Source organism: Triticum dicoccoides, chromosome 6A (assembly GCF_002162155.2).
Source record: "Triticum dicoccoides isolate Atlit2015 ecotype Zavitan chromosome 6A, WEW_v2.0, whole genome shotgun sequence".
Lineage (NCBI taxonomy): Eukaryota > Viridiplantae > Streptophyta > Magnoliopsida > Poales > Poaceae > Triticum > Triticum dicoccoides.
Window position 1 is genome coordinate 449,855,363 of NC_041390.1, and position 27,039 is coordinate 449,882,401.

General features: G+C 44.7%; 1 protein-coding gene across 1 annotated transcript; it reads right to left on the minus strand.

The window, feature by feature from the left end:
- Nucleotides 1-12,617: 12,617 nt before the first annotated feature.
- On the minus strand, nt 12,618-14,202 carry LOC119317202 (ribosomal RNA-processing protein 14-like). Its single transcript, XM_037591627.1, has one exon. It carries the CDS (start codon nt 14,167-14,169, stop codon nt 12,946-12,948), a length of 1,224 nt encoding a protein of 407 aa, XP_037447524.1. The 5' UTR covers nt 14,170-14,202; the 3' UTR covers nt 12,618-12,945.
- Nucleotides 14,203-27,039: the final 12,837 nt, after the last annotated feature.

Here is a 27,039-nt window from a genome sequence, read left to right on the forward strand (position 1 = left end):
CTTAGTGGAGAGAGAGAAGGGCAGCCAGGGTGGGCCGCGCGCCTCCTCCCCTGGTCCGAATTGGACTAGGAGAGGGGGGGCGGCGCCCCCCTTTCCTTCTCCCTCCCCACTTCCTTCCCCCTCCTAGTAGGAGTCCTACTCCTACCAGGAGGAGGACTCCTCCTTGGCGCGCCTATAGGGTCGACCGGCCTCCTCCCCTTGCTGCTTTATATACGAGGGCAGGGGGCACCCCTAGACACACAAGTTGATCCACGTGATCGTTTTTTTAGCCGTGTGCGGTGCCCCCTTCCACCATAATCCTCGATAATATTGTAGCGGTGCTTAGGCGAAGCCCTACGATGGTAGAACATCAAGATCGTCACCACGCCGTCGTGCTGACGGAACTCTTCCCCGACACTTTGCTGGATCGGAGTCCGGGGATCGTCATCGAGCTGAACGTGTGCTAAAACTCGAAGGTGCCGTAGTTTCGGTGCTTGATCGGTCGGGCCGTGAAGACGTATGAATACATCAACCGCGTTGTGCTAACGCTTCCGCTGTCGGTCTACAAGGGTACGTAGATCACACTCTACCCTCTCGTTGCTATGCATCATCATGATCTTGCATGTGCGTAGGAAATTTTTTGAAATTACTACGTTCCCCAACAGTGGCATCCGAGCCTAGGTTTTATGTGTTGATGTTATATGTACGAGTAGAACACAAGTGAGTTGTTTGCGATATAAGTCATACTGCTTACCAGCATGTCATACTTTGGTTCGGCGGTATTGTTGGGCGAAGCTGCCCGGACCGACATTACGCGTACGCTTACGCGAGACCGGTTCTCCCGATGTGCTTTGCACAAAGGTGGCTAGCGGGTGTCAGTTTCTCCAAGTTTAGTTGAACCGAGTGTGGCTACGCCCGCTCCTTGCGAAGGTTAAAACAACACCAACTTGACAAACTATCATTGTGATTTTGATACGTAGGTAAGATTGGTTCTTGCTTAAAGCCCGTAGCAGCCACGTAAAACTTGCAACAACAAAGTAGAGGACGTCTAACTTATTTGCAGGGCATGTTGTGATGTGATATGGTCAAGACATGATGCTAAATTTTATTGTATGAGATGATCATGTTTTGTAACCAAGTTATCGGCAACTGGCAGGAGCCATATGGTTGTCGCTTTATTGTATGCAATGCAATCGCGCTGTAATGCTTTACTTTACCACTAAGCGGTAGCGATAGTCATGGAAGCATAAGATTGGCGAGATGACAACGATGCTACAATGGTGATCAAGGTGTCGCGCCAGTGACAACGGTGATCACGACGGTGCTTCGAAGATGGAGATCACAAGCACAAGATGATGATGGCCATATCATATCACTTATATTGATTGCATGTGATATTTATCGTTTATGCATCTTATCTTGCTTTGATTGACGATAGCATTTTAAGATGATCTCTCACTAATTATCAAGAAGTGTTCTCCCTGAGTATGCACCGTTGCAAAAGTTCTTCGTGCTGAGACACCACGTGATGATCGGGTGTGATAGGCTCTACGTTCAAATACAATGGGTGCAAAACAGTTGCACACGCGGAATACTCAGGTTATACTTGACGAGCCAAGCATATACAGATATGGCCTCGGAACACGGAGACCGAAAGGTCAAGCGTGAATCATATAGTAGATATGATCAACATAGTGATGTTCACCAATGAAACTACTCCATCTCACGTGATGATCGGACATGATTTAGTTGATTTGGACCACGTAATCACTTAGAGGATTAGAGGGATGTCTATCTAAGTGGGAGTTCTTTAGTAATATGATTAATTGAACCTAAATTTATTATGAACTTAGTACCTGATAGTATCTTACTAGTTTATGTTTGATTGTAGATAGATGGCCCGTGCTGTTGTTCCGTTGAATTTTAATGCGTTCCTTGAGAAAGCAAAGTTGAAAGATGATGGTAGCAATTACACGGACTGGGTCCGTAACTTGAGGATTATCCTCATTGTTGCATAGAAGAATTACGTCCTGGAAGCACCGCTGGGTGCCAGGCCTGCTGTTGGAGCAACACCAGATGTTATGAACGTCTGGCAGAGCAAAGCTGATGACTACTCGATAGTTCAGTGTGCCATGCTTTACGGCTTAGAATCGGGACTTCAACGACGTTTTGAACGTCATGGAGCATATGAGATGTTCCAGGAGTTTAAGTTAATATTTCAAGCAAATGCCCGGATTGAGAGATATGAAGTCTCCAATAAGTTCTATAGCTTCAAGATGGAGGAGAACAGTTCTGTCAGTGAGCATATACTCAAAATGTCTGGGTATAATAATCACTTGATTCAATTGGGAGTTAATCTACCAGATGATTGCGTCATTGACAGAATTCTTCAATCACTGCCACCAAGCTACAAGAGCTTCGTGATGAACTATAATATGCAAGGGATGAATAAGACTATTCCCGAGCTCTTCGCAATGCTGAAAGCTGCGGAGGTAGAAATCAAGAAGGAGCATCAAGTGTTGATGGTCAACAAGACCACTAGTTTCAAGAAAAAGGGCAAAGGAAAGAAGAAGGGGAACTTCAAAAAGAACAGCAAGCAAGTTGCTACTCAAGAGAAGAAACCCAAACCTGGACCTAAGCCTGAAACTGAGTGCTTCTACTGCAAGCAGACTGGTCACTGGAAGCGGAACTGCCCCAAGTATTTGGCGGATAAGAAGGATGGCAAGGTGAACAAAGGTATATGTGATATACATGTTATTGATGTGTACCTTACTAATGCTCGCAGTAGCACCTGGGTATTTGATACTGGTTCTGTTGCTAACATTTGCAACTCGAAACAGGGACTACGGATTAAGCGAAGATTGGCTAAGGACGAGGTGACGATGCGCGTGGGAAATGGTTCCAAAGTCGATGTGATCGCGGTCGGCACGCTACCTCTACATCTACCTTCAGGATTAGTATTAGACCTAAATAATTGTTATTTGGTGCCAGCGTTAAGCATGAACATTATATCTGGATCTTGTTTGACGCGAGACGGTTATTCATTTAAATCAGAGAATAATGGTTATTCTATTTATATGAGTAATATCTTTTATGGTCATTCACCCTTAAAGAGTGGTCTATTCTTATTAAATCTCGATAGTAGTGACACACATATTCATAATGTTGAAGCCAAAAGATGCAGAGTTGATAATGATAGTGCAACTTATTTGTGGCACTGCCGTTTGGGTCATATCGGTGTAAAGCACATGAAGAAACTTCATACTGATGGACTTTTGGAACCACTTGATTATGAATCACTTGGTACTTGCGAACCGTGCCTTATGGGTAAGATGACAAAAACACCGTTCTCCGGTACTATGGAGAGAGCAACAGATTTATTGGAAATCATACATATAGATGTATGTGGTCCGATGAATGTTGAGGCTCGTGGCGGATATCGTTATTTTCTCACCTTCACAGATGACTTAAGCAGATATGGGTATATCTACTTAATGAAACATAAGTCTAAAATGTTTGAAAAGTTCAAAGAATTTCAGAGTGAAGTTGAAAATCATCGTAATAAGAAAATAAAATTTCTACGATCTGATCGTGGAGGAGAATATTTGAGTTACGAGTTTGGTGTACATTTGAAACAATGCGAAATAGTTTCACAACTCACGCCACCCGGAACACCACAGCGTAATGGTGTGTCCGAACGTCGTAATCGTACTTTACTAGATATGGTGCGATCTATGATGTCTCTTACTGATTTACCGCTATCGTTTTGGGGATATGCTCTAGAGACGGCCGCATTCACGTTAAATAGGGCACCATCAAAATCCATTGAGACGACGCCTTATGAACTGTGGTTTGGCAAGAAACCAAAGTTGTCGTTTCTGAAAGTTTGGGGCTGCGATGCTTATGTGAAAAAGCTTTAACCTGATAAGCTCGAATCCAAATCAGAGAAATGTGTCTTCATAGGATATCCAAAGGAAACTATTGGATACACCTTCTATCACAGATCCTAAGGCAAGACTTTTTGTTGCTAAATTCGGAAACTTTCTAGAGAAGGAGTTTCTCTCGAAAGAAGTGAGTGGGAGGAAAGTAGAACTTGACGAGGTAACTGTACCTTCTCCTTAATTGGAAAGTAGTACATCACAGAAACCAGTTTCTGTGACACCTACACCAATTAGTGAGGAAGCTAATGATGATGATCATGAAACTTCAGAACAAGATACTACTGAACCTCGTAGATCAACCAGAGTAAGATCCGCACCAGAGTGGTACGGTAATCCTGTTCTGGAAGTCATGCTACTAGATCATGATGAACCTACGAACTATGAAGAAGCGATGGTGAGCCCAGATTCCGCAAAATGGCTTGAAGCCATGAAATCTGAGATGGGATCCATGTATGAGAACAAAGTATGGACTTTGGTTGACTTGCCCAATGATCAGCAAGCAATTGAGAATAAATGGATCTTCAAGAAGAAGACTGACGCTGATGGTAATATTACTGTCTACAAAGCTCGACTTGTCGCAAAAGGTTTTCGACAAGTTCAAGGGATTGACTACGATGAGACCTTCTCACCCATAGGGATGCTTAAGTCTGTCCAAATCATGTTAGCAATTGCCGCATTTTATAATTATGAAATTTGGCAGATGGATGTCAAAACTGCATTCCTAAATGGATTTCTGGAAGAAGAGTTGTATATGATGCAACCGGAAGGTTTTGTCGATCCAAAGGGAGCTAACAAAGTATGCAAGCTCCAGCGATCCATTTATGGACTGGTGCAAGCTTCTCGGAGTTGGAATAAACGCTTTGATAATGTGATCAAAGCATTTGGTTTTGTACAGACTTTTGGAGAAGCCTGTATTTACAAGAAAGTGAGTGGGAGCTCTGTAGCATTTCTGATATTATATGTAGATGACATACTTGAATAAGAGTTTTTCAATGAAAGAGCTCGGTGAAGCTGCTTACATATTGGGCATTAAGATCTATAGAGATAGATCAAGACGCTTAATTGGACTTTCACAAAGCACATACCTTGACAAAATTTTGAAAAAGTTCAAAATGGATCAAGCAAAGAAAGGATTCTTGCCTATGTTACAAGGTGTGAAATTGAGTAAGACTCAATGCCCGACCAATGCAGAAGATAGAGAGAAAATGAAAGATGTTCCCTATGCTTCAGCCATAGGCTCTATCATGTATGCAATGCTGTGTACCAGACCTGATGTGTGTCTTGCTATAAGTCTAGCAGGGAGGTACCAAAGTAATCCAGGAGTGGATCACTGGACAGCGGTCAAGAACATCCTGAAATACCTCAAAAGGACTAAGGATATGTTTCTCATATATGGAGGTGACAAAGATCTCATAGTAAATGGTTACGTTGATGCAAGCTTTGACACTGATCCAGACGATTCTAAATCGCAAACCGGATACGTGTTTACATTAAACAGTGGAGCTGTCAGTTGGTGCAGTTCTAACAAAGCGTTGTGGTGGGATCTACATGTGAAGCGGAGTACATAGCTGCTTCGGAAGCAGCAAACGAAGGAGTCTGGATGAAGGAGTTCATATCCGATCTAGGTGTCATACCTAGTGCATCGGGTCCAATGAAAATCTTTTGTGACAATACTGGTGCAATTGCCTTGGCAAAGGAATCCAGATTTCACAAGAGAACCAAGCACATCAAGAGACGCTTCAATTCCATCCGGGATCTAGTCCAGGTGGGAGACATAGAGATTTGCAAGATACATACGGATCTGAATGTTACAGACCCGTTGACTAAGCCTCTTCCACGAGCAAAACATGATCAGCACCAAAGCTCCATGAGTGTTAGAATCATTACTGTGTAATCTAGATTATTGACTCTAGTGCAAGTGGGAGACTGAAGGAAATATGCCGTAGAGGCAATAATAATATTATTATTTTATTTCCTTATATCATGATAAATGTTTATTATTCATGCTAGAATTGTATTATCCGGAAACATAATACTTGTGTGAATACATAGACAAACTAAACGTCACTAGTATGCCTCTACTTGACTAGCTCGTTAATCAAAGATGGTTATGTTTCCTAACCATAGACATGTGCTGTCATTTGATTAACGGGATAACATCATTAGAAGAATGATGTGATTGACATGACCCATTCCATTAAGCTTAGCACCCGATCGTTTAGTATGTTGCCATTGCTTTCTTCATGACTTATACATGTTCCTATGACTATGAGATTATGCAACTCCCGTTTGCCGGAGGAACACTTTGTGTGCTACCAAACGTCACAATGTAACTGGGTGATTCTAAAGGAGCTCTACAGCTGTCTCCAAAGGTAAATGTTGGGTTGGCGTATTTCGAGATTAGGATTTGTCACTCCGATTGTCGAAGAGGTATCTCTGGGCCCTCTCGGTAATGCACATCACATAAGCCTTCCAAGCATTGCAACTAATGAGTTAGTTGCGAGATGATGTATTACGAAACGAGTAAAGAGACTTGCCGGTAACGAGATTGAACTAGGTATTGAGATACCGACGATCGAATCTCGGGCAGGTAACATACCGATGACAAAGGGAACAACGTATGTTGTTATGCGTCTGACCGATAAAGATCTTCGTAGAATATGTAGGAGCCAATATGAGCATCCAGGTTCCGCTATTGGTTATTGATCGGAGACATGTCTCGGTCATGTCTACATTGTTCTCGAACCCGTAGGGCCGCACGCTTAAGGTTTCGATGACAGTTATATTATGAGTTTATGAGTTTTGATGTACCGAAGTTAGTTCGGAGTCCCGGATGTGATCACGGACATAACGAGGAGTCTCGAAATGGTCGAGACATAAAGATTGATATATTGGACGACTATATTCGGACACCGGAAGTGTTCCGGGTGATTTCGGAGAAAACCGGAGTACCGGAGGGTTACCGGAACCCCCCGGGAGAAGTAATGGGCCATATGGGCCTTAGTGGAGAGAGAGAAGGGTAGCCAGGGTGGGCCGCGCGCCTCCTCCCCCCCGGTCCGAATTGGACTAGGAGAGGGGGGGCGGCGCCCCCCTTTCCTTCTCCCTCCCCACTTCCTTCCCCCTCCTAGTAGGTGTCCTACTCCTACTAGGAGGAGGACTCCTCCTTGGTGCGCCTATAGGGCCGGCCGGCCTCCTCCCCTTGCTCCTTTATATACGGGGGCAGGGGGCACCCCTAGACACACAAGTTGATCCACGTGATCGTTTTCTTAGCCGTGTGCGGTGCCCCCTTCCACCATAATCCTCGATAATATTGTAGCGGTGCTTAGGCGAAGCCCTGCGATAGTAGAACATCAAGATCGTCACCACGCCGTCGTGCTGACGGAACTCTTCCCTGACACTTTGCTGGATCGGAGTCCGGGGATCGTCATCGAGCTGAACGTGTGCTAAAACTCGGAGGTGCCGTAGTTTCGGTGCTTGATCGGTCGGGCCGTGAAGACGTACGACTACATCAACCGCGTTGTGCTAACGCTTCCGCTGTCGGTCTACAAGGGTACGTTGATCACACTCTCCCCTCTCGTTGCTATGCATCACCATGATCTTGCGTGTGCGTAGGAATTTTTTCGAAATTACTACGTTCCCCAACAGGTGGTTGTTCCTCCGTCGTGGTGTCGTTGAAGTGCATTTGCGTCTGCTTCATTGTTAGGCCGGCATGTACCGCTGCAAGCAAGGGCATCAAGTCGTCCTCGTAGCCCGTCTCAACATCGTTGGGTCATCGTCGAAGACCTCCGGGGAGCTGGCCAGCATGTCAGTCTCTATCCGTCTGACACGACGGCCCTGCCAACCGACGGCAAGGGCAATCACCTCGTGCTTCTGCCCCATCGAGAGGCTCTACAACAACGCATTCACGGTCATGGAGGACGTGGTGCACAGGAGAAGAATGTGGAGCGGACGTGTTGTGTTGTCGTTTATGCAGGGAGTGACCTCATTTAAATAGTGGACACCGTTGAGGCCAAGCGGTGCGATGTGTAAATGCGGGTGCCGGAGTTGGTCTCTTTTTTTTGACAGAAAGATGTAAGGGAGGCCCCAACAGTTTGGTACAATAAACCCAAATTACATGTACCATACCTTGAACCGGGTGGGTGGGAAGGCATCAGCCCCTTACCACCACTAGGCTATGCCTTAGTCTGTAAGGGAGTTGGCTTCTTGGTCGGCATGCGTGTTTAATGACGGCAGGCAGATGGAAGGGTAGCCCGTTTGAATGCGATAGATTGTCCCATCCCATCCAGTAACGTCCCTCCGGCATTGAACAAGTCGGACACCGAGGACACGGCATGGGCATCACTCTTGGCCAACGAGTCGCTTCAATGCCAGCACCAGTGAGAGATCATGTCTGCTCTCGGCTGCATGAATGCGGAGCTCGCTCTAGAGCACATGAATGTGGGGCAACCACTTTGGGCGGGAAAGGGTTTTGGGTGTGACCAGATTGTCAGACACATGCATGACAGCGGTCCAAACACCCGCAACCCCCCAACCCCCTTTCCAATTTGCAAGAAATAGAAGTCCAGATCGGTCCACGGATGGAGTACCACGTTGGATGACATATCACGTCTGGACCGCGTGGTCTTAGTGGATTTCCCTCAAGCTATTGAATGTTATACCTTTTTTATGGCAATCAATCCGTGCACCAGTGATCAGGAGGGGACGGTCATCTTTGCTGCAACCCGTGTGTTGTTCTTCTGCAGCGACGCCCTTGAAGCTGAGTTGGCGGCAATGCAGGAAGGCCTGCAACTTGCTCTTCATTGGACGGAGCTTTCGTTAATTGTGGAGACAGACTGTGATGAAATGTTGCAGATGATCCGTGCGAGTGGGATCGATAAATCCAGGTATACACATCGTATTAGTGAGATCAGAAGGATGCTGACTCACGAAAGGAATATAAGTCTAGCTAAGATTAGTCGATATACAAATGCGGCCAGCCACGCCCTTACAGGTATGGGTCGTTCGCAACAACGAACTGCATGTTGGCTTCGTAACGCACCTGTTGAGATAGCTAGCATTGTAATATCTGATTATAATCACCCAGTTTGATTAATGAAAGTTCTTTTCCCTCAAAAAACAAATCCGTGCACCGGTGACTTGTGGCTTGATCACTTTCAACTACCTGAGGACAACAATCCTAAAAAAACTACGACTTTGTTCTGACTTTGAAGAGAAGAAACACATAGCTGGTCCACGAGTTCTCTCATTTTTCTCTCCTAATCCGAGTGGTTCGGGCAAACTCTTCCCTCCAGATTACACCGTGAGCCCGTGGATTCGTCTCCAGACTTCACCGGCTGGCTCACGAGTTCTCTCATTTTCCTCCCCTGACTTGAGTTATCTCATTTTCCTTCCCTAACCAGAGTTATGGTGGGATTTTTATTATGTTTGAGTTTTTGTCTTGGAATCTCGATGTAATTTTTATTATGTTTGAGATGCTTTGTGCTTCTGGTAAAATTTGACAATAAATTTGCATCATTTTCACAAAGGAAAAAAACACTTATGAGGACAACAAACCACTCCATCATTCCTCGAGGCAATTTGGAATGCATGTTGTATTTTAAGCATTTCAGTTCCATCGGATAAAGTACCATCTGTGTACAAAAAAACAAACATCGCACTGCCATGGTATGATCAAATGATAAGGATCCGCAACCCGCAACCGCTCGAGCTATATACATATTACTTCACGGCATACGCCTATTCGATACAACTCATGGGAACTCTACTCCCCTATGTCCCACATAGTGTGGAAGGGTTGGGATCCTTCAAAAGTCAAGTTCTTCACTTGATTGATCATTCAAAATAGAATATGAACCACCAATAGATTGACCAAACTACACCATTGCCCCCTATGCAAGAGGGAGCAAGACTCCGGGACGCGTCTATTCTTCAAGTGTTATTTCACCCTTCACCTTTGGAGCCTGGCCAATGAGTGGCTACAACCGGAGAACTTAACACATTCTCTTGCACATTGATGGATGCGGCAAATATTTTGCCTCAATTTCCAAAAAAATAGGATTGGTTTAATAATTTTAGAAATAGTCCATACTTTTTCCTTCTTCATAAAATGAGGACTCCATTGCCAACAAATGTACAAAGCATGCATAAAAGTAAAGAACGAGTATAAGCCCGATGTGGCCGGGGATAGAGTCGCATGCGATTGTAGAAGCAGATATTGTGTGTTCGCGAGACAGGTATGGAGATGGCTGAGCGTCAGAACAGGTAGAGATGCTTTCGAACCAAGACATGAGGAGAGCCTTGAGGCATGGTGCACTAGGCAGGACCGTAGCAGGCAAGACAAGAGGAACATTCGGACTTTGAGTCTCCTTAGCATGTGGCTCATCTGGAAGCATCGGAATGTTATCGTCTTCAACGGCGCGACGCCATCATTGGCGACAATCACGCAGCACATGACAGAGGAAGGAATCTTGTGGGCAAAGGCAGGACTGCTCAAGGGCGCAATTAGAGGTTTTGAGGTAGGAAACTTGGAGTGGGCAGTCAGGGAGTAGTTAGCCTACGAATGTGAGGTGGATGCGGCTTGACCGCTTGTACATATGATGTAACGCGTGCAACTTTGGGGAGCTTTCCCCCTCCTTCTTTAATGCATGATACACATACTCTTGCGTATTCGAGAAAAAAAAGCAGATATCGTCCACTGAAAATAATGAGACACTCCCTGTGTTAACCAATATAAGATGTTTTAGACTAATCATACAAGTCTCTAAAACTTTCATTTGTCTAGATACGAATGTATCTATACTTGTTTAGTGTTTAGATATATCCGTGTCTAGACAAATGGGGGTCAAGTAATTTGGAACGGAGGAAGTAGTATTTATGAACAGAGGTAATACTCGTCTGCACGAGGAAACACCTACTCATGCATGTAATGAACTGAAGCTACAACTGGACCGAAGCTATGATGGAAATTCATTTCCTTTTAGCGTGAAACAACCTTTTGCCAGGGCAAAAGGAATTTATGTACAACTGGCAGGCAATAAACAATAAACACCTACAGGGAATAATGAGGAACAATTTCACCATCTAAAATGCAAAACAAAACCATGCCTAAAAAGAACCAGGTTCAGACGCCTTTAGATGATACCAACGAAGCTGCAGTATGCTGAGGAGCAAAGATAAAACTTGATGTCACACCATGATCATGATCACTGAAACGAAAAGAAGGAACGCTCAAGATATAGCACTTCAACTTACAAATTTTGTATAGAGGACAACCCAGGGGTAACAGATTTAGCTTCAGAACTTTCAGGTTTAGCCATCCACAAAAGTAAGTACCAGTCTTCAGGTTCAGTTGAAAGCTCAGAGGCCGAAGCACAACAAGATTAGACAAAATCCACGGCTTTAAAGTTCTTAAATCCATAGCGCCTCATAGCCAAAGATCTAGCACCAAAATACTCCCTCCATCTCATAATAGAGTAGCTTTGACACTACACTAGTGTCAAAAACACTCTTATATTATGGGACGGAGGGAGTAATAAATATAGAAGTCCAAGCAAGATACCCAACTGATGTATAGGGCCCTTGTGTTTATGGCATCATAAACCAACAGGCATGCAAATGCAAAATTAGCATACCGTTCCTACACTCCACTATTATTTCAGAATTATATCAACATACCACCATCTCTCACATGGAACAAATGCTACAAAATCATAATTCAGTCCAAACAGTCACAGTAATCCTCGGCTACAAAGGCAGAAAAAAATAGTGCCATGAACAATACAGCTGGAAGTCTAGAACAAGAATGCTTCTAGCGCAAAGTCGAAGACAAAAGTACAATTATGTGTAACAGCAGCAAGCATATGACAGACGCAAAACTAACCACATTCTGAAACCTATCATCTTTAGAGCCAAAATCACACAGGAATAAAGTAATCAAACAGAATATGAACGCCATGTATCCTATTCAAGTGATAACTAAAAGGAGAGACCTCTTGCATAGGGTAGAAAGCAATCAGCGATGTGAAAGCACCTCAGAGGAAGTGCTCGCGAAGAACATCAACGGATGCACACTAAGGCGCATCTACATTCCATCAATCCTCCTAAATCCGCTATGATTCATATAAATCTCTCAAACTTGTCGCCGAACAGAAAGAATATCTTGTGGAGAGAGATGATCCTAACCTTGCATTCCAAGTACCTATATAAATGATACCTTTTGCTTTTTTGCCCTTTCTCGAGCAGGTACACATACAAGACAGGCTGAAAATCCCCCTTTTTATATAGATGCAGGTGTTGTCTGTCCCCTTGCTGGCAAGAAAATGGAAGGGAACAAGTACCTCACCCTTGACAACAGTGGACACAAATGAATAAACACAAAGGTATACATGTGACCTTACTAATAAGGCTGCAAATTAATCTAGGATATAACTGCAGAGAGTAAACTAACAAATCAGCGTCCTGCAGTATAACTCAACGCCATAATACAGACTGTAGATTAGTACAGTATAAGCTTGCAAAATAAGATTGATATAGACTATTGACATGTAGCATATGCATAACATGATGAGAAGTGGGCATTGTGGATTCCAATTTACCAAGCAAAGAAGAATTTAGATAAGCCTGTACCCAGAACATCTTCACTGATGCATAATTTGACATAACTAATCTATAAGGCCACTGCTACAAATTACAAAGAAAAGAACGAAATCCATTGAAGCATCATTAACATTTCCTCAGGCAGCATAAAAGAACATTAATATTTCCTTGGTCTAGTGCTAGAGATAATTATGAAGCCAGACATGAAAGTTTGTTTTTCGACAAATTTATCTAAGCTCAATGAAAATACAGCAGAAGGAATATCTCAAAATCTTTTCCAGATGACCTGCCAAACATTCGATCTTCAAGCTATAATTAAGTATGGTAGTCATAATCTGGATACCTATTTCCAGTACCAACACCAACATATGCAACCTTGAAAACATAAAGCAGAGACAGTACTCAGTCATCATCATCTTCAATGCAGATGTCACTCGTTGACATAGCCTTCCTTGCGCCCCTCAAAACCAGGGCGCATAAGCTTCTTCTCGCGCTTCTCTATTTTGCGTGCCTTCTTCTCCTGCGCCCGGCCCTGGATGTTCTCCTTCCGCTTATTCTGCTTCTGCTTCTTCTTGATGTCCACTGTCCTCTGCCTGTCCTTCCACTCCTCCGCATGCTTCTCCTGCCGCTTCTTATCCTTCTTCATGCTCTCTTTAATCAACTTGGGGTTGTCGTGCACCTTCTCCCCAGCCGCGCGCCTTGTTGCCACATCCCAGGCCATCTTGGTGGCCTTTTTAGGATCCTCCTTTGCCCGCTGCATCCGCTTAGCCTGCTCCAGCTCCTTCTTCTTGTTCTTGATCCTCCTCTTCTTCCTCCGCCTTGCTTCCTTTGGATCAACCAACACATTGCCATACATGATATCTGGTGCCTTCTCTTCCCCTTCCTTCTTGTGCTTCTTCCCATCCTTACCCTCTGCATCCCCAGTGCCATCCTCACGCTTCCGCTTTGTACCCTCTTCCTTCCCCTTCACTTTAGCACCCTTTCCCTTCTTACCCTTCTCCTTCTGGGGCTTATTCAGGAACTCCGGCCTGGTGCACCGGTTCCCACGGAGCTCTGTAATGCGGCGTTGAAGCCGCTCTCGCAGCTCCTCGTAAGTCACCGACCGATCTTCAGAGACAACTGCTGCCGGGGCCATCTGCATCTCCTGCTTCTCATCCTCTGCCTCCTCCTCCTCTTCCTCCTCTTCATCTCCCTCCTCGTTGTCCTGGTCATCGTCGCCGCCCTCTGAGGTTGCCTCGTCGTCGGACTCCTGGCTTCCGTCTTGTGAGTTATCCTCCTCCTCTTCCTTCTTCTCCTCCGCCTCTTGGTCGGCGACGGACTTCTTGAGAAGGTCCAGGGTGGAGGAAGGCGGCCCCGCCGGGTCGAGGCGGGCTCGGCGGGCAGCCTTGATATTGGCGCGGGACTGAGCCTTCATGGCCGCCTTGGCGGCCTTGGAGAGGCCCTGGTAGTAGGGGCGAACATCATCGTCGGCGGAGAGGTAGAAGCGCGGGGGTATAAGCTGCACGAGGGCGTCGAAGAACATGGAGTGCCCATGGATACCCTCGCAGTCAGCGGCTGCTGCTAGGAGCTCGGCGGCCTTGGCGCTGGCGACGGTGGAATCGTGGTCCGCAGCCGCAGCGGCGGCGGCGGCGGAAGCCGAGGGTTTCCTGCCCATTGCGGCAAGCGTTTGGAGGGTTTCAGCGATGGAGGGGTTTGCTGTCTCTGGCCTTCAAGGGGCCTATATTATGGCTGAAATTGTGGTTTTGGTTCGATGGGCCATACTGGGCTTCTAATGGATAACCATACAGGCCCTTCCTTCCGTCGTGGGCGGTGGCCCTTCCTTCCGTCTGAGCCGAGATAATTATATCTCGCTTATAGCGAGAGCACCTACCTACCTGTCACCTGAAGGTTTTCGTGTGGCGTAGAGTACTCGACCAGCCCATTTTTATCACTCGTCATGCTATTTTTAGTGAAGGCTGTCATGGCTAGCTTTATTTATTATTTTTACGAAAAAACTTCTAATTTATTTATCAATTATCATGCCGGTACAAATAGCATTAAAAATAACAAAAGTTACATCTAGGTCTGTAGACCACCTACTAATGACTACAAACACTGAAGCGAGTCGAAGACGTGATCATGGCTAGCTTTATTAAAATTAAAATATGTTTACATCGTCTACGAGCTTACTGAGCCCTTCCTTCCGCCCAAGTCGAGAGAATTATATCTCGCTTATAGCAAGAGCACCTACCTCTCACCTTTGCCTTAAAAAAACCTACCTCTTACCTAAGGTTTTCGTGTGCCCTAGAGTACTCGACCATCCCATTTCTATTGCTCGTTCTTTTAGCGAAGGGCGTCATGGCTAGCTTTACTTATTATTTTTGCCAGAAAAATGTCTAATTTATTCACAATTATCATGGTGTACATCAGAAATAACAAAAATTACATTTTGGTCTGTAGATCACCTACTGACAGCTACAAACACTGAAGCGAGCCGAAGACAAGATTATGGCTAGCTTTATTAAAATTAAAATATGTTTACATCCTCTACGAGTTTACTGACAACACAATTAAGAGGCTCGTCCAACCTACTAAAAGACGATTTATTACAGAAACAAAAATTAGCGAGCACATGAACCGCTTGATTTCAAGAACTATAGCAATGCTTAAAATGACCTCCCTAATCATGGTACTAGTATTGACACTCTGCGAAGATAACTGCTACCGAATCCCACCATCTGACCTGATCATTACAATAGTTGATAACTTGTATCACCCACAAAAAAAGAAAAAAAAGTTGATAACTCGTATAGAGTCTGACTCCGCTTACAGCCGATTGACACCAAGAGAATTAGTAAAGACAAGGCCATCGCTCATAGCTAAAGCTTCTCTTCTGGTCACATGTGCAGCAAATGAGATGAATTTGTATTGTGCCACTATAAAAATTTCTCTATCATAGTTGTTGTAGCCCTCGTTCCTTTCACATTTTCTGTTCGTTTCGACCTACACAGACGCGCGCGGACCAAATGGGTCGGCGCGAGCTAAGGTTAGACCGTCTTCGCCACGATCCTAATCCGCTGTGTAACTCTGCCGACGTGGTCATCATTGTTGCGTACTCTGCCGCCGGTCGCGCGTCGATCTGCCGTCGCAAATTGCCACGCACATGCACTGCAGCCCTCGCCGCCTGCTATTCAGATCGCATGCCTCCGTGCTGCGATGATGGCTGCCGCCCGAACACCGAAGCGTGTGTTGTGAGTCATAAGCAAACTCGTTTGTTCCGTTCACGGTTGAAGGTTGCACCTAATTAATTCAGCGCTGGAAGCATCTACACGCCGATCAAGGAAGAGGAATCTATGTGTATAGCTTTCCAGGCATCACGTGGTCTAGCTCCACGGAAACACGGGTTGAACCGCGAGTTCGAATCGAAAAAAAATATATTCAGATCGATCCATGCTGGTGCATACACGCTTGGTGAAGTACGAGTTGTACTGCTACAAAAATCAACCAGGCATATATACATGCGCATCGCTGCGGATCCCTTGCCACGGAATCTAGCCCACGGCGGAAATCGGCGCCTCCGACAGCGTGCATAGTCTGTATAATCGCTAATCTTCCACCTTGATGAGGTTGCCGCTGCTCCAAAATCTGCACTTGACGACTTGCCCAGCTGAACGAGCTAGCTGCTCGGAAACTTGCCCACGCCTTGCCGCTGCTGGCTACATCATCGAGAACAGTGTATCTCTCTGAAAATACATGAATTTCGAGACATTAGTTGAAGGAAGGAGAAGGATTTTGTTGTTGTTGTTTATTAGGCCTGCCATCTGGCCAACTGCACGGCCAACCGGACGGCTGGAAGATCCACTTGCACCTGTACAGGCGTGCCACAAGGGAAGGGATGCTAATTACGAATCCAACTAGTATCTATTAATTTATTTATTATATTATATTGTTGATTAACGGACTAACTTGTTTGATTGCTAATCTACTGCATGTATGTCATACAAGGAAAATAAGTCCACTCCTTGGAAGAACTTAAGGAGGACTCTGTGTTAAATGTGTGGATGCACTGCACGGAGCAAATGATTACATTGAAAATTTCTATGGTGGAAACATTGTCCGGAAAATTACACATAACCTGAAGAGGGATTTCGGAGAAGTGTCATTATTGAGCATCACTTGTTTATGGAGGAAGATGGGAGTCACTCCGAGGACAAGGAAATTTGCTCTTCATTTGTCGGTATGTCTAATGATAGTATTTGCACTAAATATATTTATTTGTGGGTACTCTTTCAAATAGTTGGATTATGGTGTTGGTTTATATACATCATTCATTGCTGGAATACTATAGCAACTTTATTGGCATGCAACAATTTCAAAGGAAAATTGATGTACTTTGGATTGGAAATTAAGTCATGAAACTCCCTTGTGGAGGAAAAGTATTATTGTTATAGAACACTCCATGCAACTTTAGTGAGAAGGTATTTGATTTGTTGTTCTATCTTGGAGTCTATTGACTATGTCATTCTATTTGGAAAAGGAAGATTGAATATATTGCTCAACGGTAAAATTAGTGCATTATGGAATGTTGTACAATGATCTCTTATTTGTTGATGGTCCAATGAATGTTGGCAACCCAAACTGTTTATTTGGGGAAGATAACTCCACATGGAGGAATACCTTCAATAGGAACACATGCTTCGAATCTTATTATCTACATCATCAACGACTTGGTCACATATCTTGGAACTGGATCAAGAGGCTTATTGATTCTGGAATTCTAAACTTTAGTGGGAGGACTATGGTATCTTGTGAAGCATATATGATGGTATTTTTTGTTTATATACACCTTTTCCGAAGGTGGGAAAAGGAAAAAAACTTCACATCACTATTTATTTTGGTAGCCTTATGATATTTTCTTTGCACTCCCACTAGAGGCCAGGTTATTTATTTTATCTCAGCATTGATGATTGCACTTGATATGTTATGTTCATACTATTTCAAAATACAAGTCGGAATGTTTTATTGTGCTGGTCACATGTTATACTGAAGTGGAAACTTAGTTGATTAAAGAATATCATAGTTTTAACAACTGATTGATGGGGGAAGTACACTTCAGGAATACAACGTTTGTAGGTGAAGAGCATGGAACTATTCACCATTGTAATATACCATACACTCCACAATCGGACGGAGGAATTGAATGTCTTTTATACTCCCTTGTTTCTTTGGAAGGAAGCATTGCATACTGTCATTTGTTGATATCATTATCCATCTAGCACAGTCACTTGACTGGAAGTAAATCTTCTTTTTTGGCATGAAATTCTCAGTTATTACAAAGCGCACACTAGGATTTTTTATGGTTATTCTAGTGGATCAAAGGGTGTTTCCTTAGTTATTTGGAAAAGGAATAGTAGTGGAAAATAGGAGCACAATTATTTTATGGATAATGGTGGAATTATTGGCAATCATACTATAGTATAACCTTGACCCCAAAGGAAACTACAAGTGGAACTCCCGACACTAACATGCTTAGGATAAGTGGGAGGAATTAACTTGGAATGTCATCTCTTGACAATTGTTATGTGTTTTTGGGGAAAGTCACTCTAAATTTTAGAGGACTCACTAAATTCTCTTAAGAAGGTTTTTTCATCAATGTCAACTATGGGTGGAAGAATTGCGGGAATGAATAAACTCAAATGAGGAAGAACATAGTTTGGGAACTTAATATCATACCAAATAACCGCAAGCCTATTGTTTGTAAGTTTTTATTTATTTATTTGTAATGACATTTGGCTCATTGGAATATTATATTTTCACTCTTGCTATTCAGTTATTTGCACAAAGGGAAATATACTTTGTGGAAACTCTGTCTCCTGGAATTTGGGGAAAGAGGAACTAAAGGCATGGTTTGGTAATTCAGTATATGAATGTATGGTCTTATAACAAGCTTCACATCAATGGAATAGCAGGTCACATGGTTTTCTAAATGAAGCAAGGCCGTCATCTACAAATGTAAGTGTAAAGTATTTTGCATTATTATTGTATACGTTAACATTATTTTGTTGTTTGTAATGATAAAGTCACTGAAAGTGCGTTATATCGACTAGAGGGGGGGGGGGTGAATAGGCGATTTTTATGAAAGTCTTCAAAACATGGAAGTTATGAAGACAAACAGTAGAGATATGCCTATTACTATGCAGCGGAAGTTAGACTACACTAGGCAAGCCATGGTCAAGTATCAACAGAGTGAAAGCACAGTGACAAATAGCTGTAGTGTAATTAGGATCAGGTAGGAAGATACTATGAAGCCAAACAGATCATACACTCACTTGTGAAGACAAATGATAGAACAGACACGCAATGACTTCACAATGAGTGATCAGTAAGTAAAAGGAAGTGAAGATGAAACCAGTGACTCGTTGAAGACAATGATGTGTTGGACCAGTTCCAGTTGCTGTGACAACTGTACGTCTGGTTGGAGCGGCTAGGTATTTAAACTTTAGGACACACAGTCCCGGACACCCAGTCCTGAACACGCAGCTCAGGACACCAAGTCCTCACCGTATTCTCCTTGAGCTAAGGTCACATAGTCCTCGCCCAATCACTCTGGTAAGTCTTCAAGGTAGACTCCCAAACCTTCACAGACTTCGTTCACTGGCAATCCACAATGTCTCTTGGATGCTCTGAACGCGACGCCTAACCGTCTGGGGATGCACAGTCCTCAAGTGTAATAAGTCTTCAGATCACACAGACAAGAAGACTTAAGTGATGCCCAATGTTCTCTGGCTCTGGGTGGTTAGGGCTTTATCCTCGCAAGGAATTCTCTCTCTCAAAGGCTTCGAGGTGGGTTGCTCTCAAACGACAAAAGCCATGCCCTGAAATCTAAGCAGCCAACCGTTTATGGTTGTAGGGGGTGGGCTATTTATAGCCACTTGGCAACCCGACCTGATTTGTCCGAAATGACCCTGGGTCACTAAGGAACTGACACGTGTCTCAACGGTCAGATTTCAAACTCTCATGGCAACTTTACTTGGGCTACAAGCAAAGCTGACTTGTCCGGCTCTGGACAAGATTCGCTCTCATTGTCTTCACTCGAAGACATAGGTTTTTGGTTTAGGCATCACTTCAGTCATTCTGACTGGTTCTCCTGGACCCCACTTAACAGTACGGTGGTTCCTATGACTCAACACAAAAGAAAAAGAACTACGAAAGATCTAAGTCTTCGAGCTCCATAGGCTTCATAATGTGTCTTCTTTTGTCATAGTCTTCAATGTGAATATCTTCATATACCACCTTTGACTTCAATGTCTTCATACATTTTTAGGGGTCATCTCTGGTAGTAAAACCGAATCAATGAGGGACTTCTACCTGTGTTATCCTGCAATTCTCACAAACACATTAGTCCCTCAACTAGGTTTGTCGTCAATACTCCAAAACCAACTAGGGGTGGCACTAGATGCACTTACAATCTCCCCCTTTTTGGTGATTGATGACAAACTAGTTGAAGTTTTCAACGAGGAATATAGTCTGTGAAATTGTAAAGGATAAGGAATTGTCTTCATAAGTTGCAAGGGCTCCCCCTAAAGATGTGCATATAAGTTAATTTGCTTTTGGAATGCAAATGCACATGGCAGGTTGTACTTGTGGAGATCCACTTCAGCTTATGATGACAATCCACTATGCATGTGAAAGTATATGAAGATAATGACATGCATAATGGAAAATGGACGTCTGCAGAATGAGGTAAGTGCGGAATTTATCGTCGCACATGCGGAATTTATCTTCGCAAGGCAGGGTGGCAAACAAGTAGCAGACGACCATCTGGTTTAAGTGTTACAACTCATAAGAACCAAATGTAGCAAAAACGAGAGTTGTAAGCACGAAGCAAAATATAAGGCACCCGCCCATATGAACCCGCTTGAAGACTATCAATCTCATATGCTTCTCCCCCTTTTGTCAGTAATGACCAAAAAGGTTTGAAGACATAGAGCCTCTACTCGTTCCCATGAGGAGTAGATGAAGTAGCAGGGTTGTTGGCGTTGTTTGGCGGTGCAGAAGAGCTTGGAGGTGCTGAAGCAGGTGGCGGTGAGGTAGCATCATCCCCAGCAGCACAGCTCTTCGAGGAGGTGTGGAGTCAAATTTGAATCTCTCAGTGAAGCCATCCTCTTGAAGATTAGCTTCAGAAAGCATCATCGTTAGCCCTTTCCATGTGCGGCGACAGGTTTCATGGGCAACGAAAGCGTTCTTGGTGGCAACATTTCGGATGCGATTTACATCCACCAAGAGGCTCTTCATCTGTCTCTTCAACCAGTCATGATGCCTATCCTGCTTTTGATGAAGGGCCACAAGAAGCTCTCGGTCTTGAGAACACGAGTGTGCTTCTTGGGTGTTGAAGCAGTGGCACTGTCAGTGGCTTCAGTTGAAGCAGGGTGTGGTGCACGTGTAGTGCCAGCCAAAGGATACACCCTGGAGATGGCTTCAACACCTTCAACATTCTGAGTGAAGCTTTGGTGTTCTGCATTCTGAAGACTCAAAGGTTGCTTGGCAGGCTCAGGATATATAGCTTCAGCAGAGGTATCCACATCTGGCAAGAAGATCCGATGGTTGCGGGCTGAGGGCTGATATGAGATCGCAGAGTGAAGCTTGATCAGTCTCATTACCCAAGGAGCATAGAACTTCAAACCAAGTAAATCTAAGCCTGATGCAGCAAGTTGGCGTATGAAGAAGTCCTGTGCGTTGAAGCATTTGCCATGAAGTATACAAAATATCAGAGTCTTCATTGCACCCTCGATCTTGGCATTTGGAGAGTGCCCTTTGATAGGCCAGAGAGTCCGCGGGATAATGTGATAGATGGTTCTGGGCAGGTACTCAAAGTCTTCAACGAAGAACTCTGTTGGATAAGGAGCATCGTGGGGCAATGGCTTCATCATGGAGAGCATCCGACTCATATTCGGTTCAGGCCTCTGGAATATGCTCTCAAGAGCTTCAGTGTGTAGTGGACAGCCTTCCTCGAAGAATTCGCCAGGAGTGGGCAGGCCGGTGAGCTCAATGATATCAAATGCATTGGCTTCGTGATGGACATTGCCGGTCATCCACTCCAGGGCCCAAGTCTTCGGATCTCTGTTGTATCCTTTGATGTGGAGGGTGGCATAGAATTGCAGCAGAAGCTCTTCATTCCAGTGCTCTTCATCAGTTACAAACTGCAGCAGACCCACTTGCTTGAAGCAATCCAACGCTTCCTCTAAACAGGGCAGACCAGCAATGGCTTCAACATCAAGGCGCTTGTGCGGGAAGATGCGACCTTGGTTGTATAGGATGCATGAATAGTAGCTGCGCTGAGGATAGCTCCAGAACCTATCTGATGAAATCCTTTCCCTTGAATAGGGGTTCTTGGAGCTGTTGAAGAACGTATTATCTGCCTTGAAGCTATTGATGTTAAAGGAGCCAGGTGCTGATGCAGGACCTGGGAACCTCGGCAGCCTTGGGACTGGCTTCTGGACATGAGGCCTGTGCTCAACATGGTAATCAAATTGAGGACCTGCAGCAGACTCAGGAACAAAAGTGTCTGGATCAGTAGCTTCGCTGTCTTCTGAAGCTTTTGGTGGGGAGGGCTCCATATTGGCTTCAGTGTTGGTTGTGGCAGCCTCAATATTTTCAGCCTCCGCTTGACTAGCTGGAGGGTCGGTCACAAGCACGTTCTCCTGGAGAACTGCTTCTTGGTGGAGCATAGGAGTGGGCTCTTGTGGTGCTTCTTCTGCGGCTGATGCAGCCGGAATGTCTTCAGCATAGACTTGAGGCCTTGGACCTTTGCGAAGCCTGCGGAATGCAGACGACGCCTGTGGGGTTGGAGTGGGCTGGGCCTCATTGTCTTCTTCCTCTTGAGGGCGATCCGCTCATGAAGCATCATGTGCAATTGGCGTTAGTGGACGACCAATGCTGATGAGTTCGCTGTGTTCTAATTGAGGAAGGGCTGCATCATCTTCTACATTGTCACGATGACCAATGTCTTCAGCAGCGATGGGATCAGCTGCTGGAATGTCTTCAGGAACAGGAGCCTCTGTGGAAGCAGGCTCATGCACCGTCAGTTAACGTTCTGCGTCAGGGTGAACCATAGAAATAGGTTCAACTATCAAGGGCTCTGTGGGAGCAGCCCGAGATTTCTTGGTCTTTCTCTTTTTCTTGCTGGGGGCAGTAGGAGAGGATTCAGAGCTTTTCCTCTTCCTGACTTCAGCCTCAGTAGTTCTTGTCTTCTTGAGCTCTGAAGCTGTTGACCGGCTCTTTGGCTTCGAGCTAGTCGTTGCAGTTGGGAAGACAAGCGGAACTGCTTCCTGCCTTGGTGCCTTTTGTTCAGCTGGAACAGTCTTCTTCTTTTTCTTTGCGGCCATCTTGGGGTCGATGCCAGGAGGCCCAAGTGCCTTGCGCTTCTCAGCCTCATTGTAGGCCTGCACACATCTGTCTGCCAGAGTCTTCATTCGCTCCCGCGAACCTTGAGCTTCTGCACGCTTCTTCAGAAAGTTTTCCATTAGTTCGTGCAACATGATCTTGAAGCTCTTCACTTCTTGCACGCTGAGCTTGGCCATATGCTTCTTGAACTGAGCCTTTTCATGATCAATTTTCTGCTTCAGTTCAACAATGCGCTGGGCAATTGCAAGTTCTGAAGCAATAGCGCCTTGGAAGGCGACGCTGAGGCCAACGGGCAGCTGCAGATCTTCGAAGCTGATGTTTGGTGTGGCAAACCATTCGTCGATGAAGTTGTGGATGATGGCGACATCAAAGAGAGGCAAATTGTTGAAGATTTCAGCTTCTTCTTTGCTCTTGATGAGCTGCTCGAGAGCGTCATCTCCAAGATCTTCATCACTTGACAGATCAATGGCTTCGCTGCGCAGAATGGCAGCAGCTATGAGCTCTTTGCCGGTGTGTGGCTGAGGCATCTTGGCCTTCTGGGGCTTGGAGACGCGGGATACGTCTTCAGACTGCACACTGTCTTTAGGAGGTGCAGTTGCCAATGGCTTCGCCCTTGAGATTTTTGGTGAAGGAGCCGGTTTTGAAGCTTTTGGCTTCTTCGACTGCTTTGGCTTCGGTACAGCAGGAGCTTCATCAGACTTAGAGTCAGCTGGAGGGTCATTCACGGCAGTCCCTTGGAGTAAGATGCGGGTGATGAGGCCCTCAAGGTTGGCATACGGACCGATGATATTGGGTTCTGCGTCGCGTGTGCCATCTGCCCTTGGTGCGGAGGGACCAGGGTTGAAGTCTAACCCCAACTTCTTCTTGTTCTGCTTCACTGAGTTCTGGGCAAACTGGAAGTTGCGCTTGAACAGATTGTCGTCACGACACCAGAGTAGTGACGACGAATGTGCTTCAGCAGGCTGTGGTCCTCGGACCATGCATGGGTAGAAGCCTTGAGCAATGGCTTCATCTCTGGTCCTGGGTATGAGGTTCTTGTAAAGGATGTCCCCCCACGGTCTCTTGATGGCACTTTTCTCAGCATACTCCTGGGTGACGAAGCGGTATTGGAACCATTGTTCTGCCCAATAGCGTCGAATCCATTGGATTCGGGTCTTGCGCTGACCATAATTCTCTTCAGGATCTGTTTTGTACATTTCTGCCAGTTCATCAGGCAGATCTTTGGATGTTCCTCCACGTCTCTGTCTGCCCCCTTCCTTGCTGCTGTTTCTGAAGCCATAAACCTTAACTTGGAAGGCTTCAAGATGTTCAAAGGCTTCAAAGGCTTTCTTTTGCTGGACCAACAGGAACTGGCTTCAGGAGAATTTATGTGATGCTGTAAGAACTCTGCAAATGAATGCAGACTATGAGAACCAAAGGATTCTCCCACGGACATGTACCTGTGACAGCAATAAGGTGCGAGGGAAGGAGAAGAGGTCATATGCATTCTCAGAAGGTTTTGAAGATTAATCAGTTTAGAAGACATTGACCTCATCGTGCGAAGACATTCACTCATAGATAAGAAGTTGGTTCCAGATTTGTACGAACCCACAGATCAGTACAAGTGAGGAATCTAGCTACTTCATGAAGCACAAGTGAATATACTAGGCATGTTATGAGATGAAGATTGAGAGATCTAACTTGTGTGAAGAGAAACTTCTTATGGTAGAAAGTGACAGAACCATGAGATCAAAAGGGGCTGTGAAAAGAAGTTTTATTTACCACACTTGGAACTGCCAGACGGAGTGGGAGATGATGCCGAGCAGTTCAATCCTCCGTGCCCTAACTTGGCGACGGAAGACACCTACGGCGACGGCGGAGAGGACGATGTCCGTGATCGGCGTGAAGACGGCTTCGGAGAGGTTGCGGCAGCGAAGGGCTTCGTCGCCGGCGTCGTCGAGAGCTAGCGGTGGTGCTAGGGTTCGTGCGAGGGTGGAAGAAGGAGATAATGACCGCGGTAAGTGTGAATTTATAGGCTCAGGGGCGGCACTGCGCTATTACTCAGGTGCCCCTGGCGATTCGCATCTGAGTAGCACGTGGCCATCATGCGGTATTTTGGGGGCAGTTCCACATCCCACGCACGCCTGGATTGTTGGGCGGTCGTTCCTACTTCTCCGGATTTCTTGTGGATGAATGAGCATTGAAAACGGTTTTAAAGGTTGTCTCTGTGTCTTCTGCTGACAAGGACGCAGAGAAGACATTCGACAGTTTCAATAGAATGCATATGACTTGGAGAGATAGAATTTGAGATAGAAAGCATAGAGAGATTAGGGTCCGATCACATTCACTTAGTTCAAAAAATTCAACCAAGAAGACATAGCTATAAGTGAATGCTGTAGAGGATAGAACACAAGTATATATATATATATATATATATATATATATATATATATATATATATATATATATATATATATATCTATATAATCAACGTAGTGAAGATAATCATGAAGACATGTTAAGATTGAAGCCAAACCAAATATGAAGACATTGCAAGGTAACGCCAAAAGTGAAACACTTCAAAATAGAACGTTTGGTGGTGGCGTTACCCACCGTATAGGAAGTATTAGACCCAGACACGGCGCACAATTATCGTGGCGCTCTGAAGTCAATTTCCACATTAATGTATTCACACTTAGAATGTATGTATTCATTGATTGAAGATATACGTTACTTCGTGTGTTGCACATCTAAGTCATCAATATGCATAAGGGTTAGGATGTGTGCCTGATCACAGGACATTTGAGGATTCCAGGATATTTAGCTCACACCGTAACTTGCAAAACCTCTTCTCATCCAAGGGCTTGGTGAAGATATCTGCCAATTGCTCTTCAGTGTTGACGTGTATGATATCAATGTCTTCCTTCACAACATGATCTCTGAGAAAGTGATGAAGAATTTCAATGTGCTTTGTCTTCGAGTGATGAACTGGGTTGTTGGCAATCTTGATGGCGCTTTCGTTGTCGCAGTAAAGTGGCACTAGCTTCAGATGAATGCCATAGTCCTTGAGTGTTTGCTTCATCCACAGAAGCTGAGCGCAGCAAGATCCAGCAGCAATGTATTCAGATTCAGCAGTGGAGAGAGATACACAGTTCTGCTTCTTTGAAGACCAACATACAAGTGATCGTCCCAGAAAGTGACATGTGCCTGATGTAGACTTGCGATCAACTTTGTCACCAGCATAATCAGCATCCGAGAATCCAACCAAATCAAACTCTGAGCCCTTTGGATACCATAATCCTAGAGTTGGGGTGTGAGCCAAATATCGAAGAATTCGCTTCATAGCTAAGTGATGCGACTCCTTTGGTGCCGCTTGAAATCGAGCACACATGCAAACACTAAGCATAATATCTGGCCTAGATGCACATAAATAAAGTAAAGAATGGAGCGGTATACCTTTTGATCGAACTCTTTACCATTGTCGTTAGGACCCAGATGATGTTTGGCTGGCATTGGTGTTGTGAAGCCTTTGCAGTCTTGCATACCGAACTTCTTCAGGCAATCTTTGAGATACTTATCTTGAGATATGAAGATGCCATTGCATTGTTGTCGTATTTGAAGACCAAGGAAGAACTTCAGCTCCCCCATCATGGACATCTGATATTGCTCTTGCATCATATATCCAAACTCTTCACTGTACTTCTGATTTGTGCAACCGAAGATAATGTCATCCATATATATTTGGCACACAAACAGTTCACCATCATATGTCTTCGTGAAAAGAGTGGGATCTAGGGAACCAGGTATGAAGCCTTTACTCTTCAGGAAGTATTTGAGTGTATCATACCAGGCCCTAGGGGCTTGTTTGAGGCCATACAGCATCTTGTTGAGCTTGTATACCATGTCAGGATGTTTTGGATTTTCAAAGCCAGGCGGTTGTGCAACATACACTTCTTCTTCAATCTTGCCATTGAGAAAGGCACTCTTCACATCCATTTGATATAGAAGTATGTTATGATGATTTGCATAGGCCAGCAGTATGCGTATGGCTTCAAGCCTAGCCACAGGAGCAAATGTTTCATCAAAGCCAATGCCTTCCACTTGAGTATATCCTTGAGCAACGAGACGAGCTTTGTTTCTGACAACTTGACCATGCTCATCT